Here is a 19,640-nt window from a genome sequence, read left to right on the forward strand (position 1 = left end):
CTCTCTGCTCAGCAGGGAGCCTGCTTCCCCTCACCCTCTCTGCCTACCTCTCTGCCTACTTGTGATCTCTGTCTGTCAAATAAATAAATAAAATCTTAAAAAAAAAAAACTTGGAAGGGTTGCAGCAAAGAAACTTGCTTCATTTGGGTGTTACTGATGTTACTGATGATACTTTAGGACAGTATTCTGACCTAAAAACACTTGTGTCTTGCTTTCTATATTTATGGTATCAGTAAAGTGGCTTATATTTACTTTGAAACCCCAGTTGAAGGCACTTCATTCTTAAAGCTTTTTTTCTTGATTTTCTTTCTTTCTTTTTTTTTCTTTGTGGTTTATTGAAACTTTCTCAGGTGCTGTATCTGATTGTAGTAACAGGACTGACAAGTATTGCTTAATTAGAACTACATTAAAGCTGTGTATTTTTCTCTACCCATCTAATGACTTCTTTACTGAACAAATAAACATTTGAAGTACGTTCCTTACAAGGTATGGCTTGGGAAGAAAGCCACCAGTAACATAGGAATCAAAAAGGTAAACAGAAACGTCTTATTCTATGTATGTATTAGCAGCAGTTTTAACCAGCCATCACTCAGAGTTTGCTTGATAACATAATTTTGGGGGATAAGAATATCAATACAAGATCTGTAAATTCATCTTTAGACTTAAGCTGACTTAGGTATGGCATATATAAGGGTGTGTGTATAAAATGTACTTACCTATTTCTGTGGAAAATGAATATGAGCATTGTTTCTAAATTAATCTTCTAAACTTTTTGTTCTGCTAAAAAGTTAAAAAATATTTGATACTAACGTTCTGCCACGTTTGCTTTTATCTTCTCTTTTTACCCCCTCCCCAGTCTCTTTGCTGGCACATGTGCGCAGATGTGCATGTGCACACATAAAATCATTTCAGAATCTTATGAAGACAAGAACATTTCTCTGAATAACTACAGTACCATGGTCACACCAAGAAATTAAATATGGTTATAATAATACTATCTAACACTCAGTCCATATTTATATTTCTGCAATTATTGTGCCTAAAATGTTCTTTATAGTTTTTTCTTTTCTCAAACGAGGAACCAATCAGAGATCATTTACTACTTTTTGCTAGCCATGTGTTTTTGTTCTCATTAAGTCTAGAACAGTTGTCTCCCCCTACCTTATTTTATTATTTCATAACATAGACATTTCTGAAGAATGCAAACAACTTAGCTTGTAGACTATACCCTAGCCCCCTCTTGTCTGATTGTTTCTTCCTAATTAGATTCAAATTAAAATTTGACATGACTCCTACATAGGTGATGTTATATACTTTCCATTGAATCTCATCAGGAGGCATACCATGTTAGTTCATCCCATTGTTGGTGATACTAAGTTTGACCATATTTTCTTTTGTAATTAGGAAGCATTGTGTGGAATGATAGCCTTGACATTGATTACATGTTATTTCCCAGTAATGCTCCACCTAGTGGTTTCAGCATCTGTTGATGATCTGTGAACTAATTACAGATTTGGAGTTGGAATATGGTGATTTTTAAAATGCTTTGATTAATTTTATATTTCTTTTTTTAAATTAACATATAATGTATTATTAGCCCCAGAGCTACAGGTTTGTGAATCGTCAGGCTTACACACCTCACAGCACTCACCATAGCACTTATCCTCCTCAGTGTCCATAACCCAACTACCTTCTCCCTATCCCCCTTCCCCCGGCAACCCTCAGTTTGTTTTGTGAGATTAAGAGTCTCTTATGGTTTGTCTCCCTTCCGATCCCATCTTGTTTCATTTTTTCCTTCCCTACTTCCAAACCCCCCACTCTGCCTCTCAAATTCCTCATATCAGGGAGATCATGTGATAATTGTCTTTCTCTGATTGACTTATTTCACTCAGCATAATACCCTCTAGTTCCATCCACATTGTTGCAAATGGCAAGATTTCATTTCTTTTAATAGCTGCATAGTTTTCCATTGTGTGTGTGTATATATATATATATATATATATATATATATATATATATACCACATCTTCTTTATCCATTCATCTGTTGATGGACATCTAGGTTCTTTCTATAGTTGGCTATTGTGGACATTGCTGCTATAAACATCCGGGTGCACGTGCTCCTTCGGATCACTAATTTGTATCTTTAGGGTAAATACCCAGTAGTGCGATTGCTGGGTCGTAGGGTAGTTCTATTTTCAACTTTCTGAGAAACCTCCATGCTGTTTTCCAGAATGGCTGCACCAGCTTGCATTCCTACCAGCAGTGTAGGAGGGTTCCCCTTTCTCTGCATCCTCGCCAGCATCTGTTGTTTCCTGACTTGTTGGTTTTAGCCATTCTGACTGGTGTGGAGTGGTATCTCATTGTGGTTTTGATTTGTATTTCCCTGATGCCGAGTGATGTTGAGCACTTTTTCATGTGTCTGTTGGCCATCTGGATGTCTTCTTTGCAGAAACGTCTGTTCATGTCCTCTGCCCATTTCTTGATTAGATTATTTGTTTTTTGGGTGTTGAGTATGATAAGTTCTTTATAGCTTTTGGATACTAGCCCTTTATCTGATATGTTGTTTGCAGATATCTTCTCCCATTCTGTCAGTTGTCTTTCGGTTTTGTTGACTGTTTTCCTTGACTGTGCAAAGGCTTTTGATCTTGATGAAGTCCCAATAGTTCATTTTTGCCCTTGCTTCCCTTGCCTTTGTCGATGTTTCTAGGAAGAAGTTGCTGCAGCTGAGATCAAAGAGGTTGCTGCTTGTGTTCTCCTCAAGGATTTTGATGGATTCCTTTCTCACATTGAGGTCTTTCATCCATTTTGAGTCTATTTTTGTGTGTGGTATAAGGAAATGGTCCGGTTTCATTTTTCTGCATGTGGCTGTCCAATTTTCTCAACACCATTTGTTGAAAAAACTGTCTTTTTTCCATTGGACATTCTTTCCTGCTTTGTCGAAGATCAGTTGACCATAGAGTTGAGGGTCTATTTCTGGGCTTTCTATTCTGTTCCATTGATCTATGTGTCTGTTTATGTGCCATCACTGTACCATACTGTCTTGATGATGGCAGCTTTATAATATAGCTTAAGTCTGGAATTGTGATGCCACCAACTTTGGCTTTCTTTTTCAACATTCCTCTGGCTATTTGAGGTCTTCTCTAGTTCCGTATAAATTTTAGGATTATTTGTTCCATTTCTTTGAAAAAAAATGGATATTTTGATAGGGATTGCATTAAACGTGTACATTGCTTTAGGTAGCAGAGACATTTTCACAATATTTGTTCTTCTAATCCATGAGCATGGACATTTTTCCATTTCTTTGTGTCTTCCTCAATTTCTTTCATGAGTACTTTATAGTTTTCTGAGTACAGATTCTTTGCCTCTTTGGTTAGGTTTATTCCTAGGTATCTTATAGTTTTGGGTGCAATTGTAAATGGGATGGACTCCTTAATTTCTCTTTCTTCTGTCTTGTTGGTGTAGAGAAATGCAACTGATTTCTGTGCATTGATTTTATATCCTGACACTTTACTGAATTCCTGTACAAGTTCTAGCCTTTTGGAGTGGAGTCTTTTGGGTTTTCCACATAAAGTATTAATATCATCTGCAAAGAGTGACAGTTTGACTTCTTCTTTGCCAATTTGCATGCCTTTAATTTCTTTTTGTTGTCTGATTGCTGAAGCTAAGACTTCTAGTACTATGTTGAATAGCAGTGGTGATAATGGACATCTCTGCCATGTTCCTGACCTTAGTGGAAAAGCTCTCAGTTTTTCTGCATTGAGAATGATATTCACTGTGGGTTTTTCATAGATGGCTTTGATGATATTGAGGTATGTACCATCTATCCCTATACTTTTTTTGATAAAGAGAGGATGCTATATTCTGTCAAATGCTTTTTCAGCAACTGTTGAGAGTATCATATGGTTCTTGTTCTTTCTTTTATTAATGTATTATATCACATTGATTGGTTTGCGGATGTTGAACCAACCTTGCAGCCCTGGAATAAATCCCACTTGGTCGTGGTGAATAATCCTTTTAATGTACTGTTGGATCCTATTGGCTAGTATTTTGGTGAGAATTTTCGCATCTGTGTTCATCAAGGATATTGGTCTATAATTATCTTTTTTGATGGGGTCTTTGTCTGGTTTTGGCATCAAAGTAATGCTGGCCTCATAAAATGAGTTTGGCAGGTTTCCTTCCATTTCTATTTTTTGGAACAGTTTCAGGAGAATAGGTATTAATTCTTCTTAAATGCTTGGTAGAATTCCCCTTCTAACTTCCCCAGAAGCCGTCTGGCCCTGGGCTCTTGTTTGTTGGGAGATTTTTGATGACTGCTTCAATCACCTTATTGGTTATGGGGCTGTTCAGGTTTTCTGTTTCTTCCTGGTTCAGTTTTGGTAGTTTATACGTCTCTAGGAATGCATCCATTTCTTCCAGATTGTCAAATTTGCTGGTGTATATTTGCTCGTAATATGTTCTTAGAATTGTTTGTATTTCTTTGGTGTTGGTTGTAATCTCTCCTCTTTCATTCATTATTTTATTGATTGGGGTCCTTTCTCTTTTCTTTTTGTTAAGTCTGGCCAGGGGTTATCAGTCTTATTTATTCTTTCAAAGAACCAGCTCCTAGTTTTGTTGATTTGTTCTACTGTTCTTTTGGTTTCTATTTCATTGATTTCTGCTCTGATCTTTATTATAATTTCCCTTCTCCTGCTGAGTTTAGGCTTTCTTTGTTGTTCTTTCTCTAGCTCCTTTAGGTGTAGGGTTAGGTTGTGTATTTGAGACCTTTCTTGTTTCTTGAGAAAGGCTTCTATGGCTATATACTTTCCTCTCAGGACTGCCTTTGCTGTGTCCCACAGATTTTGAACAGTTGTGTCTTCATTATCATTTGTTTCCATGAATTTTTCAATTCTTCTTTAATTTCCTGGTTGACCCATTCATTCTTTAGTAGGATGCTCTTTAGCCTCCATGTATTTGAGTTCTGTCCAACTTTCCTCTTGCAGTTGAGTTCTAGCTTCACAGCATTGTGGTCTGAAAATATCCAGGGAATGATCCCAATCTTTTGGTACCAGTTGAGACCTGATTTGTGACCCAGGATGTGATCTATTCTGGAGAATGTTCCATGTGCACTAGAGAAGAATGTGTATTCTGTTGCTTTGGGATGGAATGTTTTGAATATATCTGTGATGTCCATCTGGTCCAGTGTATCATTTAAGGCCTTTATTTCCTTGTTGATGTTTTGCCTGGATGATCTGAGCATTTCAGTGAGGGAGGGTGTTAAAGTGCCCTACTATTATTGTATTATTGTCGATGTGTTTCTTTGATTTTGTTATTAGTTGGTTTATATAGTTGGCTGCTCCCATGTTAGGGCATAGATATTAAAATTGTTAGATCTTCTTGTTGGACAGATCTTTTGAGTATGACATAGTCTCCTTCCTAATCTCTTATTATAGTCTTTGGCTTAAAATCTAATTTATCTGATACAAGGATTGCCAACCCAGCTTTCTTTTGATGTCCATTAGCATGATAAATTGTTTCCCACCCCCTCACTTTAAATCTGGAAGTATCTTTGGGTCTGAAATGAGTTTCTTGTAGATAACATATTGATGGGTTTTGTTTTTTTATCCATTCTTATACCCTGTGTCTTTTGATTGGGGCATTTGGCCCATTTACATTCAGGGTAACTATTGAAAGATATGAATTTAGTGCCACTGTATTGCCTGTAAGGTGACTATTACTGTATATTGACTCTGTTCCTTTCTGGTCTACTACTTTTAGGCTTTCTCTTTGCTTTGAGTTCCCCTTTCAATTTTTCTTGTAGGGCTTTTTTCGTTTGGTTTTTACAGATTCTTTTAGTTTTTGTTTGTCCTGGAAGCTTTTTATCTCTCCTCCTCTCTTCAATGATAGCCCAACTGGATATAGTATTCTTGGCTGCATATTTTTCTCATTTAGTGCTCTGACTATACCATGCCAGTTCTTTCTGGCCTGCTAGGTCTCTGTGGATAAGTCTGCTGCCAATCTAATATTTATACCATTGTATGTTACAGATTTCTTGTCCCGAGCTGCTTTTGGGATTTTCTCTTTGTCACTAAGACTTATAAGGTTTACTATTAGATGATGGGTGTGGACCTATTTTTATTGATTTTGAGGTGGATTCTCTGTGCCTCCTGGATTTTGATGCCTGTTCCCTTTACCATATTAGCGAAATTCTCTATTATAATTTGCTCCAATATACCTTCTGCTCCCTCTCTCTTTCTTCTTCTGGAATCCCAATTATTCTAATATTGTTTCGTCTTATGATATCACTTATCTCTTGAATACTCCCCTCGTGGTCCAGTAGTTGTTTGTCTCTCTTTTGCTCAGCTTCTTTATTTCCTGTCATTTGGTCTTCTCTATCACTAATTCTCTCTTCTGCCTCATTTACCCTAGCAGTAAGAACCTCCATTTTTTGCACCTCATTAATAGCTTTTTTTATTTCAGCTTGGTTAGATTTTATTTCTTTCATTTCTCCAGAAAGGGCTTTTATTTCTCTAGACAGATTTTTCTAATACCTTCCATGCCTTTTTCAAGTGCACTAGCACCTTGAGAATTGTCATTCTGAACTCTAGATCTGACATATTACCAATGTCCGTATTGATTAGATCACTAGCCTTTGGTACCACCTCTTATTCTTTTTTTTGTGGTGAGTTTTTCCGCCTTGTCATTTTATCCAGATAAGAATATACGAACGAGAGAATAAAATACTAGAAGGGTGGCAGAGACCCCAGAAAAATGTACGCTAACCAAATCAGAAGAGAAGAAAGGGGGTAAAAAGAAGTTTAAACAAAATTAAAAATTAAGAAAATATATGTATATTAGATGGTGAATAGAACAGAAGCACCCACTTAATTTTGGGTGTATTTTGATCTGTTAGAAGAAACTACCTCCCAAAATTTTAAAGAAAGAAAAACATATATATACAAAAATAGGGGTAAACATGATGAAGGGATAGAATATAACTGTAAAGATGAAAATTGAAAAAAGTTCTAAAAAATGAATTGGTAATTGGTTGGGAAAAGAAAGAAAAAAAGTGGAGAGAATTTGCTCAGGCTGGAGATTAGAACAAAGCCGTGTGCTAGATTTAGGGTATATTTTGATCTATTAGAAGAAATTGTATCCCAAAAATTTTTTAGAAGAGAAAACCCTGTATGTATACAAAAAATAAAATTAGAGACAATGAAGGATAAAATGACTATAATAATGAAGGTTTAAAAAGATTTTTTTTTAAAGAAAGGTATTGTTGAGATAAACTACTTAAAAGATGTTAAAAGAGGAAAAGTTTAAAAAAATTAGAATAAGAAAAAAATAAAATTAAGAACATTTAATTAACTTTGCAAGACTAAAGAATCATGGGGAGAAAGCCATGAATTTCATGCTTTGCTTTCCCCTCCTCTGAAATTCCACTATTCTCCTTGTTCAGTGAGCTTGGTCTTGGCTGGATGTTCTTGATGATCTTCTGGGGAAGGGGCCTGTTATAGTGATTCTCAAATTTCTTTGCCCAAGAGGTGAAATTGGGCCACCCTTGCCAGGGGCCAGGCTAAGTAATCTGCTCGGTTCACTCTTGGGAGCTTTTGTTCCCTGAATGCTTTCCGTAGAGCTCTGGAGGATGGGAATGAAAATGGCGGCTTCCCAATCTCCGGCCCAGAGGAGTTGAGAGCTCGTGGCCCCACTCCTCAGTGTGCCCTCGGAGAAAAACAGTCAATTACTCCTGTCTCCCTGGTTTCCGGCTGTGCCCCAGGCTCACCCAGCCTGTGACTTAGCGTTTCTCTCTCTGGCACACAGCCCCGTTTGGAGTCTCCAGACCTAGCAGATCCCTCCTGCTCTGCTCTTCTGGCGGATGAAGGTGGGTCTCCCAGGATCTGCCACTTGTGGGGTCCCTGCTCTAAGAGTAATGGTCTGACTATGCCGCAGATCACAGTTTGAGGTAACCCAGAGCTGAGAGCTCATTCCTTGGCTTTGTCTCTGTAGCCAGCTTCCCTGCTCTGATACCTGTGAGCTCTGCTACACTCAGACACCCCCGATCCTTCTGTGACCCCATGGGACCTGAGACCACACTGTCCCTGCGAGGGCTCCACCCCCGCTTAGCCTCTGGAGTGATGTCCCCCAGTGGAGCAGATTTCTAAAAGTTCTGATTTTGTGCTCCACTGCTCCACTGCTTGCCAGGAGCCGGCCCCTCCTCCAGCAGTCTATCTTCCCATTGCTTCCGATTCATTTCTCCACATGTCCTACCTTTCAGAAAGTGGTCGATTTTCTGTTTCTAGAATTGCTGCTCTTCTTCTCTTCAATCTCCTATTGGGTTTATAGGTGTTCAGAATAGTTTGATAACTATCTAGCTGAACTCCTGTGTCCTGATGTCATCTCAGTGTGCTACTCCTCCGCCATCTTGACTCCTCCTCTCTAATTTTACATTTCTAATTTGGCATTGTAATGTAAAGAAAAGCATTCTCTTTCGTTCCCTCGTAATGATTATCACCATGGACTCATGGATTTTTTTTTTAATTCCTTTTACTATAACTCATTGTTGTCATTAATCTTTTTTATATTCAAAAAATGGGTCCATATTTGTCAGAAGGAGCCCCCATGTAAGCTGGCTTCTGTAACTTTTTGACATCTCCCCATCAGTCTTTGAATATTTTTTTTCTTTCTGACACAACTGTATATTCCAGGCTCAATTTGTACTTTTTCTGTTTCTGACTTGGATTCAGTCATTTTCTAAAGAGCCTTGGTTTTATATAAATGCGGGAAATAGTATTTAGATACCAAGATCTGGGCACGGGTGTATTTATCGCTACTTTAGTTACTGCTTCTAGGCCCTTTCTTCACCTTAGGGGTAGGAAAAATACATGTATATAATCACAAGTTCTTATTGATTACATGTAATTCAAAACTGGAACCATAGAGTTTTTCCATATTTGAATCATAAGGTAAACATTGCCCCCAGGACTCCTTCCCAGAGATGGGCGTCCCCATCCTGATGCAGCTCTTGGCTAGGGACAGTTGCTTTGCCTCCTGTGCCCATCTTAATATGGCTCTACTGGCTGAGCTCCACCTCTGTCAGCCATATCTCAGCATTGCTCTAGTTAGAGCACTGGCAGCACTTTCACAGTGGTTTTTGTGTATTTTCCAATGTCTGCTGAGGCAGCTTCCAGTCAGGTTGAGCTGTCTGCTTGAATAGTCCAGGTTACCTCCTGGTTACAAAGTGGCATAGCTTTTGAGTGGTTTACCCCTACCCTATTCTGGACATAAACAATGTTATTTTTAGAGCACAAAATGCCTTGTACTATTACTGTCGTCATTTTACAGATGAGGATATTGAAGCACAGAGAAATTGAGACTTTGCTCAAAACTACATAGTAGGTGACACAGTCAAGGTTGAACCTAGGCTCTCTACTTAAATAGTCCTTGGTCTTAATCTACACTACTAGTCCATAGGGTTTAAAGAAAAAGTAGGGGAAGATGTGGCCTGACAAGAGTGATTATTTTAAGATAATGAAGAACTTCATTAATCAAATAACTTTGGACTTATTTGGTAGGCCCTGGGAAGTCACAGAAGGCTTTTGCTTGTAGAATGTTGTGATTAGAGATGTGCTGTAGAAGGTTAATTTCTTGTGGCTCTGGGGACTATTGGAGGCAAGATTCCTGTTAGGATGCTATTCTTGGGCCTCTCTCTGGGGAAATAAAGAATCACCATCTCTTAAGGTTTAGGGCTAGGGAATTTGTGATTTGATGCTCAGTTGGATTGAGAACACCTGTGGTAGACTGTTTTCTTTGTTTACCATATGTGTTTGGTTACTGTTATGCTGTTCCTGTATGTGTCTATCTAGTAGATCCTCATTTAAGTACACTTGCTGTTAAAGGTTAGACATATTCCAGATGAAGTTGATGGAACTGCCCAGGAGACCTAGTATCTTTCATTGGTCAGGATCTTTTAATAGACATTTGAGCTATACTATATTTTGTATAGACTCATTTTGGAATAAGGCTTAGTATCCATTTGATTCAACATTATCTTGAAAATGGTTCTCCATTGGGTAGTATGATTGTCAGATTCACCAAATGCAAATGACAGAATATAAACCAGATGTCCCTGCAACCCTTATAGAAACAGATTAAAGAGAACTCTCAGCTGTTTTGTTGTGTGTTATATTTGTTAAATTTAGGCAAAATTAATATTGAATCTCAGGAGAAGGGTATTTTGAATCCTGTGGCCATCACCTCCCTGGTCAGTGTTGCCATTTTCACCATTCTGTCTGGTGAGAGCAGAGCAACAGTGGCTCTCTTTGGTCCTCTGTTTAATAAAGGTTGGGTACAACATCAGTAGGTCATAAATAGCAGTGCCATAATTCTCCTGTAGGTTACAACTAAAATCTTTGTTGGTCAGTGTATACTCCTGACTTTGTTTCTAAGGCCAGTGCTTTTTGTTCCTTGGGTCAACCCACTTTTGATAGGCTGGATTTTTGATGTGCTATGAATTCCTTATACCAGAGGACAGACATTATGATTAAAAGTTTCTTTTTCTTCTGGAAAATTTCTGTTTTCATGCCAACTATAGAAATCTTTAAGGGCGCCTGGGTGGCTTAGTGGGTTAAACCTCTGCCTTCGGCTCAGATCATGATCTCAGGGTCCTGAGATTGAGGCCCGAATCGGGCTCTCTGTTGAGCAGGGAGCCTGGTCCCCATCCCCTCCTGCCTACCTCTCTGCCTACTTGTGATCTCTGTCAAATAAATAAATAAAAGTCTTTAAAAAAAAAAAAAAGAAATATCTAAGATTCTAGATACTTTAAGGTGAAGGGTGATTTATTTTTCTAGATAGTGGGTATTTTAGATATTATTAAAAATAACATTTGCTTATTTCTATAAGTTTGCATTCTGCATACCTTTAAGCAGGAGATATCTATATATTGATGATAAAAAAATAAATATGCAAAATTCTGTTTTCCTTCCACAGATTTTTATTTCTAATCTCTTATGGCTTCAACTAATCTGGATAAAAGATATTTTTAAAGATCATCATTTATGATCTTTCTTAGATATTACTTAAAATACTAAAATAGCCTACTATCTAGAAAAATAAATCACCCTTTACCTTGAAGTATTTATAAAGATACTTGGCAAACCTATGAATAATGGCTCACTTAGAGCCAGAAATGGTGATATATGAGATATTTATACTGGAAAAGTGGGAGAAGAACATCACAAATTAACCTGGTTTTTCTGAGTACGAGCTTGAGATAAAGTTGATGTAGCATATAATTCACCCATTTGAACTATACAGTGTAATGGTTTTTAGTATATTCGGAATTATACAGGCATCTCCACAATTTTAGAAAATTTTTATCACACTGAAAAGAGACCCTGCACCCTTTACTATCATCATCCTATCTCCCCATCTCCCACCCCCAACCCTGAGCAACTGCTTTTCTATTTTCTATCTATATATATATTGCCCATTTTGGACATTTCCTATAAATGGAATAATACATATTTGTGTGTGTGTGTGAGAGAGAGATTGGCATCTTTTTTTTTTTTTTAAGATTTATTTATTTGACAGAGAGAGAGATCGCAAGTAGGCAGAGAGGCAGGTGGGGGGAGGTGCGGGAAGCAGGCTCCCCGCCGAGCAGAGAGCCCGATGTGGGACTCAATTCCAGGACCCTGAGATCATGACCTAAGCCAAAGGCAGTGGCTTAACCCACTGAGCCACCCAGGCGCCCGAGATTGGCATCTTTTACTTAGCATATTGTTTTCAAGGTTCATCTGTGTTGTATATATCACTATTTTATTGCTGAGTTGTATTCCATTGTATGGAATATCTATATTTTGTTTATCCATTCATCAGTTGATGGACATTTGGGTTGTTTCTACCTTTTTGGCTATTATGAATGTTTGTGAACAGATTTTGTGGTTTTTTTTTTTTTTTAAGATTTTATTTATTTATTTGACAGAGAGAAATCACAAGTAAGCAGAGAGGCAGGCAGAGAGAGAGGAGGAAGCAGGGAAGCAGGCTCCCTGCTGAGCAGAAAGCCCGATGTGGGGCTCGAACCCAGGACCTGGGATCATGACCTGAGCCGAAGGCAGCGGCTTAACCCACTGAGCCACCCAGGCGCCCCGAGATTTTGTGGTTTTATTTCTCTTGAATATATATACACCTAATGGTAGAATTGACCAAATGGTAATTCTTTAATTTTTTGAGGAACTGCCAAAGTGTTTTGCACAACAGCTGTATCATTTTATGTTTTCACTAGCAGGGTATAAGGGTTCTGATTTCCCTACATTTTTGCCAACAGTTGTTACTATGTGACTTTTTAATTATAGCCTTCCTAATGGATGTGTAGTGATATTTCAGTAGGTTTAGTGCTATTTTACTTTTATCTTCATGTAAACTAAAGATAAATGAAACACACAGTAAACCTGTTTTAAAAATAAATAATATGCAAGGTATAATTTTCTGAATTGGAATTAATTTTGAGAAACTGTGGTCAGATATGTAGATGCTGTGCATATCATTTTAGCAGAATAATTCAAATACTTAATGTTCGTGATTGATTTGTCACGTCTTTGCTCCCTCCCATCTCCCTCTAGGACTGCTTGGGCATGGTAGGTATTAGAGCCACTATATCACAGTAGGCCAAGCAAAGCCTGGCTTCTTTTTTTTTTTTTTTTTAAGATTTTATTTATTTATTTGAAAGATAGCATGAGCGAGGAGAAGGTCAGAGAGAGAAGCAGACTCCCCGTGGAGCCGGGAGTCCGATGCGGGACTCGATCCCAGGACTCCAGGATCATGACCTGAGCCGAAGGCAGTTGTCCAACCAACTGAGCCACCCAGGCGTCCCAAAGCCTGGCTTCTTTTTAGGAATTTTTTTTTTTTAAGTTCTGTGTCTAAATCTGATACAAGAATAATAAGAGGAATGCAATACTAGAACTTCTGTCTTACTAATATATGACAATTAAGCACTCTTCCTTATGTCATAGCTTTAACTTTAATTTCTAATATGTAAATGCAACTTATTTTATCTAGTCTCCACTGATTGGACAGAAAAAAAATATAACTTGTGTAACACAGATATAGAACCTACTATTGGCCCTTGTGTGATACTTTAAGCTCTGTCAAGTTAAATTCATTGGGATTCTGTACCTTTCCTTTTTCATCGCAACTTTTTATTCTGTAAGCAGTCTTTATACTGCTGCTCTTAGACGGCCCATAGACGTTCTGCTCTGCCACCTGGTGGTGGCAGTTAGTGCTTCTGCCACTGCTGCCTCGCCTCCTGATATGCAGACTCAGAGAGGGTAGCATTGGGATGAGTCCGCCTGTGGGTGTCAGGTGGTATGGGCCCTGGAGCCAGACTTCTAGGTTTGAGTCCCTGCATCACTACCTCCTTGCTGAGTCACCTTGAACAGGTTACACAGTTTCCTCATCTGTAAAATAAGCGTAATAATAGTCCCTCTCACAGGGTGGTTGTATTAAATGAGTTTAATACAAATTCTGAAAACATTACATGGCACCTGGTACTCTGTGTTAGATATATCATTGTTATTCTGATCTTAATGTTTTAGGTAAGACATTATAGATGTATGTTTTATTTAGAGATATAAATTACTCTATACTGGTTGTAGCCTAGAGTTTATTTTGTTTTTATTGATCTTTTCTAGATACGTTATGTATATACTTTTCTGTTTGCAGCTTTATTTATATTATGTATTAAGTTTTTTATTTGCAACTTTCCTCTTTCTGTTTTACATAATTTTTAATTTAGCTCTATCTCATATAGTGACGTTAAAGGGTAAAAAAATACTAGAATTTATTTAATATTTATTTTGGAAGTTTTTAGTTTAAAAGTGGCTGAATATCATATAGAAATAACCATAAGGACAAGAGTGGTATTTATAAAAATTTATTTTTCAATTTGTAGAAGTTAAGTAATTAGTGAAATGAGAAAATGTTTTTGTTTTGAAAATGTATTACTGGGTGCCTGGATGGCTCAGTGGGTTAACCAGCTGCCTTCAGCTCAGGTCATGATCTCAGGGTCCTGGGATCCAGTGCCGCATTGGGCTCTCTGCTTAGCAGGGAGCCTGCTTCCCTCTCTCTCTCTGCCTGCCTTTCTGCCTACTTGTGATCTCTCTCTGTGTGTCAAATAAATAAATAAATAAATCTTTTAAAAAATATTACTAATTAGTTCTACTGTTTCCTAATTTTTTGAATTAAATGATAGATTTTATATGCATTTTTTTGCATACTGTGACAAGGTAGTTTCTAAGTAAGTTTTTTTTTAACAGCTTATCCCTTCCTGTTTTATATATGTTATATGTGTATATCCATACATGTATGTATATACATATATGTATGCATGTGTATATGGGTGTGTGTATATATATCCTGAACATTATTATAAACAGTGTTGTTTTTTTTCTACTCAATATTGTGCATATTTTCACCTGTTGTTAAATATTTTAAGGTACTATAAATTACTTATTATGGTTGTAACATTGTTTCCTTACTTTTTGTTGTGTATAATATAATGGTCACTTTCATTCACATAGTTATTTTTTCCTCTCAAATTATATCTGTAGAATAAATTGCCAAGAGAAAGAATCTTGATAAAGAGTATGCAAATAGTTTTATGGCTCTTGAAATGTTTTCCCACATTTTTGTTCAAAAGAGTTATGCTAAAACTTTTAATTCCCTTAAATACTAATTATTAATTTAATACCAATTAAATACTAATTTTTAAGAGCTTTCCTCCTTAAAATTTTGTGCCAGGAAAAAAGATTAAAAAGACAGGATCTCTACTCTCTAGGGCCAGAGTTTAATAGAAAGGACACATACAGATAAATGACTTGAGTGAAAGGAAATTGATTCAGTGTGCCACTTAGGGTCTGAAGGAATAACTGGTCTGTCTGGGCATAGCATTCCGGAAAAGACTTCTCGGATAAGGTAGAATATGAAAATATCTGAATTTGAAACAATTATTGATGTTTATTTTTCTTTCTTGCAGATGGTGTTTATTTATCATTTCTAAAAATATTTCTTGCCTAACTAAATGATTTAATTTCTACCAACTGCACAAAAGTAGAAAGAGCACATAAAGTTTGGACAAAATATTTAATTGTCTGAACTTCAGCTTCCTCACATGCAAAATGTATATGATACTTCCTTTAGAGAGTTGTGTTATAGAAAATGTATATTATTTCCAGCCTTATTTCAGAAAAGATTTGAAATGGAAGAACTAATATATTAATGAAGTCTTAGAATGGCATCTGGCACATGAATTAGACTTATTAAGTAGGAATCACCATTGGTTTTATGATTGCCATTATTAAGATAAAGTAGCTGACTTTCTATAAATAGTGCTAACTTTTTGGTAGGCTAGTCTATCACCTCCTAGTCAAAACCCTCTTTTTTAAGCTCCAGTGTAAAGTTAGTTCTTCCTTCCTTACAGTGACACACAGACTAGCTTCTTTCTTTCTTTCTTTTTAAATTTTATTTAGATTTTTGGAGAGAGCATGCGAACGGGGAAGGCTAGAAGGGGAGAAGAGAGAATCTTAAGCACACTCCAATCTCATGACCCTGAGATCATGAACGGAGATCATGATCCGAGCCAAAATCAAGAGTTGGTCGCTTAACCAACTAAACCACCCAGACGCCCTGCTTCTTTCCTTCTTTCCAGCTCTTACTGGTTGCCAGGTACCATGTTAGGGTTAGGAAATATGAGGACAAATATCTCGTGGCCCTCAAAACTCTTACTTGTTCACTAGGAGAATAGTGTTGTGTATAGGTGACTGTACCACGGTGAGATAGTCAGTGATTCTCAACCCTGGCTTCTGGGGAGCTTTTTAAAAATACCAGTGCCCATGCCCTTCTTCACATAAGTCAAAATTTACTGCAAGTACAAACACTATTTTGTAGGAACCTCTACTCATTCTGTAGGAAGAATGAGTCATTTTGATTGGAAAATGAATTGGAAAAAAACCTTTAGAATTAAGATGGCAGTCAGGCCAATGTCAGGACTTGGTATATATTTGTAAAGAAGATGACAACAGCGAGGGCATAGAAACCTGAAAGTTGGTGACAAATTTGGGAAACAGCAGTCTTCTGTGGCTCTTTTGAAAGGAGTGTGGATTAGGGGAAAGAAATGGTAAAATATAAGGCTAGACTGATAGGGCAATGATTAAAGAACTTTACCTCTGTTAAGGAGTTTAGACTTCTATAAAGTAAATGAGATAGACTTCATGAGAGAATGATATGATGAAATCTCTGACTTGGAAAAATGACTAGCCCTAGTTTAGAACGTCTTCAGAAACAAATTCTAGATAGATTTAAAGTTAATAGAAAAAATAGAGGACAATATTTCCATATTCTTGGGTTGAGAAAGCCTTTTGTAAACATGGGGTAAATTCTGAAGCCATAATATTGAGATCAATAGATTTTACCAAGAATATGTTTAGATCTTCCCTATAGCTTACTATAAATAAAGTTGAAAATCCAAAGGCAAACTAGGAAAATGTATTTGCTATCAGAATGACACAGATCTAATCTTCCTAATATATAAAGAACTCTCACAAATCAAGAAATAAAGATAGATGGACATCCCCAAAAGAAAAATAGGCGAAAGATATAAGCAGGCAGTTTTCCAAGGAAAAAATACAAATTTTTTGTTTAGCATGTAAAAAGATGCTCATCCTCTTTCAGAGAACTGCAAAGTCAAGAGTGGGGTTTTTGTAACCTTTCAGACTGATACATATGATAAAAAGTGAATGATGTCATATGTTGACCAAAAATGTGGGGAAACAGGCGGAGTGATAACATGCTTGGCAGGAGATAAACTGTTGCCACAAGCTTTCTAGGAAGCAGATTAGTGGTTATTTATGGAAATTTAAAATGTGGTTGCTCTTGGACCCAATAGCCCCACAATTAAAAATTGCCTCTGGAGAAATATAATGTTGTACCATTGTTTGTAATGCCAGAGAAGAGGACACAACGTGAATATTTACCTATTTGATGTGCATTAAATGTCTTCGTAAGAATATATACCAGACTATACCTGTTGCTAGGGGAGGAGGACTAGGAGAGAGGTAATTTCTACTTTATATACTTTGTAATGTTTGGAACTTTTAAGAATCACCATGTAATAATACTTTTGCGTTTAAAAATAAGAAAACATGTACAACACCAACAAATAAAAAAGGCAAAGGAAATATTGGAAGTCCTGGGCTGCTGGGTGAATAGGATGAGGAAGAAGATGGAGCCAGGAGAATCAGAGGTCTTTGTCTCCTTCAAGGGTGGGAAATGTTGATGGTCTGCACTGGAACTGTGGCAATCAGTAGATTGGCAGACATTTTGGAAGTAGAATCTAGGAACTTCTACTATGTGGATGTGAAGCCTGGGGCAAAAGCATAGTCAAAGATTGGAAATTGACTAGTACCATTAATAATCGGCACACCAGACATAGTATCTTGAAGTTTGTTAAGTTGTATTGCTGAATAAATGATTACAACATTATTAAAAATAGGAAAAATGGGAAAAGGAACATTCTCTGAGTAGAAGATAATGAATGTCTTAAAGATCCTCAATAATTATTTCAATGATAAATTAGTTTGGTTCAGTTAGCTCATCTCTCATTTTGTGCTTTCTTATTAAGGCTTGTCTTCTGCAGTCTTTAGTTCTGTTACTGTTTGTTAAAAATTATTATTAACATTTTAAAATATATAAACAACAGTTTCTAAGTGTAATTTTAAAACTCTGTGTTCTTTTGTATTTGCAGAGTGCTCATTTGGCCATGATAGATACGCTAATGATGGCTTATACCGTAGAAATGGTCAGTATAGAGAAAGTAATTGCGTGTGCTCAACAGTATTCAGCTTTTTTTCAAGCCACGGATCTGCCATATGATATTGAGGATGCCGTCATGTACTGGATTAATAAGGTAGGAATATGCTCACTGTAGTAAAAATGAGTTTCATAACCAGAAAATCCTCAATTAAAATCCTCAATTATGCACTGCGACTCTGCCACACATTACTGGTTTTCTCTGCCCAAAATTCTTATGTTGAAATCCTAACCCCCAAGGTGATGATGTTGGGAAGTGAGGCCTTTGGGAAGTGATTAAGTTATAATGGGATTATGGCTCATATAAAAGAGGCCCTTGGGAGCTCCCTTGCTCCTTCTGCCCTGTGATGTCACAGCAAAGAGATGGACAGGAAGCAGGCCCTCACCAGACACCGAATCTGCTGGTCCCTTGATCTTGGAATGTCCTGCATCCAGATCTATGAGAAATAAATTTCTGGATGGAACTAGAGGGTATTATGCTATGCGAAATAAGTCAGTCATAGAAAGACAAATATATGATTTCACTCATAATGTGGAATTTAAGAAACAAAATAGATGAGCATGGGGAAGGGAAGGAAAAATAAGATAAAAACAGAAGGAGGCAAACTGTAAGAGACTCTTGACTATGGGAAACCGCCTGAGGGTTGCTGGAGGAGAGGGAGGGGGACATTGGGTGAAGGACATTAAGGAGGGCACTTGGTGTTATATGCAATGGATGAATCACTAAGTTCTAGTCCTGAAACTAATATTACACTATATGTTAGCTAAATTGAATTTAAACAAAAAATTTTTAAAAAGGGGGACCTGGGTGGCTTAGTGGGTTAAGTGTCTGCCTTCGGCTCAGGTCATGATCTCAGGGTCCTGGGCTCGAGCCCCACATGGAGCTCTCTGCTCAGCAGGGAGCCTGCTTCCCCCCCTCTCTCTGCCTGCCTCTCTGCCTACTTGTAATCTCTGTCAAATAAATAAATAAAATCTTTTAAAAATTTTTTCAAAAAAATAAAAAAAAGAAATTTCTGTTGTTTATAAGCTACGTATTCTGTGTTATTTCTGTTACAGCAGCCTGAACAGACTAAGGCACACTCCATTACTGTTTTTGTTTTAAATCAAAATGAAAGCTAAAGTTGTTTAAGTTACTTAAAATTTCCCATTACCTTTTGACTAAGAAAAAATTTCTGTTAAAATGATTAAAATAGATTTCTGTATATTCTGCAATTTCTATAATTACATTTAACAATAATTATTTCATATCAGAGAAATATAAAATTCCCAGCACTCAGAGTAGGGTATTATACACTGTGAGTGTTGAGTAAATATTTTTTGAATCCAAGAATGAAGTTTTATTCATCAGGATGGGAAACACTACAGAATGTCTATATTCCTGTGAGAATGATCCAATAGGGAGGGAGAACTGAATGATGCAGGAGAACGAGGGAGTAACAGTGTGGTCCATACACCAGTAGCATTAGCAGCACCTGAAGCTTCTTAGAAATGTCCACTCTCCAAACCCCAGACCCATCAAATCAGATCCTGCATTTTAACAAGTTCCCACGACTCATACACACATGGAAACTTGACAAGCACATGAAAGCTTGACAAGAACCGAAGCAGAGGATCAGTGACCATGACAAAGAAAGAAAGAGTTCTAGAGCAATAAGTGAAGAAAAACTGCCCTCTGATAGGATGTTGGAGGGCAGACTTTCTCCACTTTAACAGCAGGGAAGAAAGAAAGAGGAGTACTGATGCAGAAAGGTTTACAGATTTGGTGGCAAGAAGAAAAAATTCCCACCTGATGTCTCCCCATCT

General features: G+C 37.2%; 1 protein-coding gene across 4 annotated transcripts in view; it reads left to right on the forward strand.

Annotated features, from left to right (window-relative positions):
• Window positions 1–19,640, forward strand: part of CAMSAP2 (calmodulin regulated spectrin associated protein family member 2) — a 128,007-nt gene that overhangs the window by 58,157 nt on the left and 50,210 nt on the right. For all 4 annotated transcript variants that reach the window (XM_047703972.1, XM_047703973.1, XM_047703974.1 and 1 more), the window contains exon 3: window positions 17,773–17,934. In XM_047703972.1, the coding sequence (XP_047559928.1) occupies window positions 17,773–17,934 (162 nt within the window). The remainder of the gene's footprint in view (window positions 1–17,772; window positions 17,935–19,640) is intronic.

This window comes from Lutra lutra, chromosome 15 (assembly GCF_902655055.1).
Source record: "Lutra lutra chromosome 15, mLutLut1.2, whole genome shotgun sequence".
Lineage (NCBI taxonomy): Eukaryota > Metazoa > Chordata > Mammalia > Carnivora > Mustelidae > Lutra > Lutra lutra.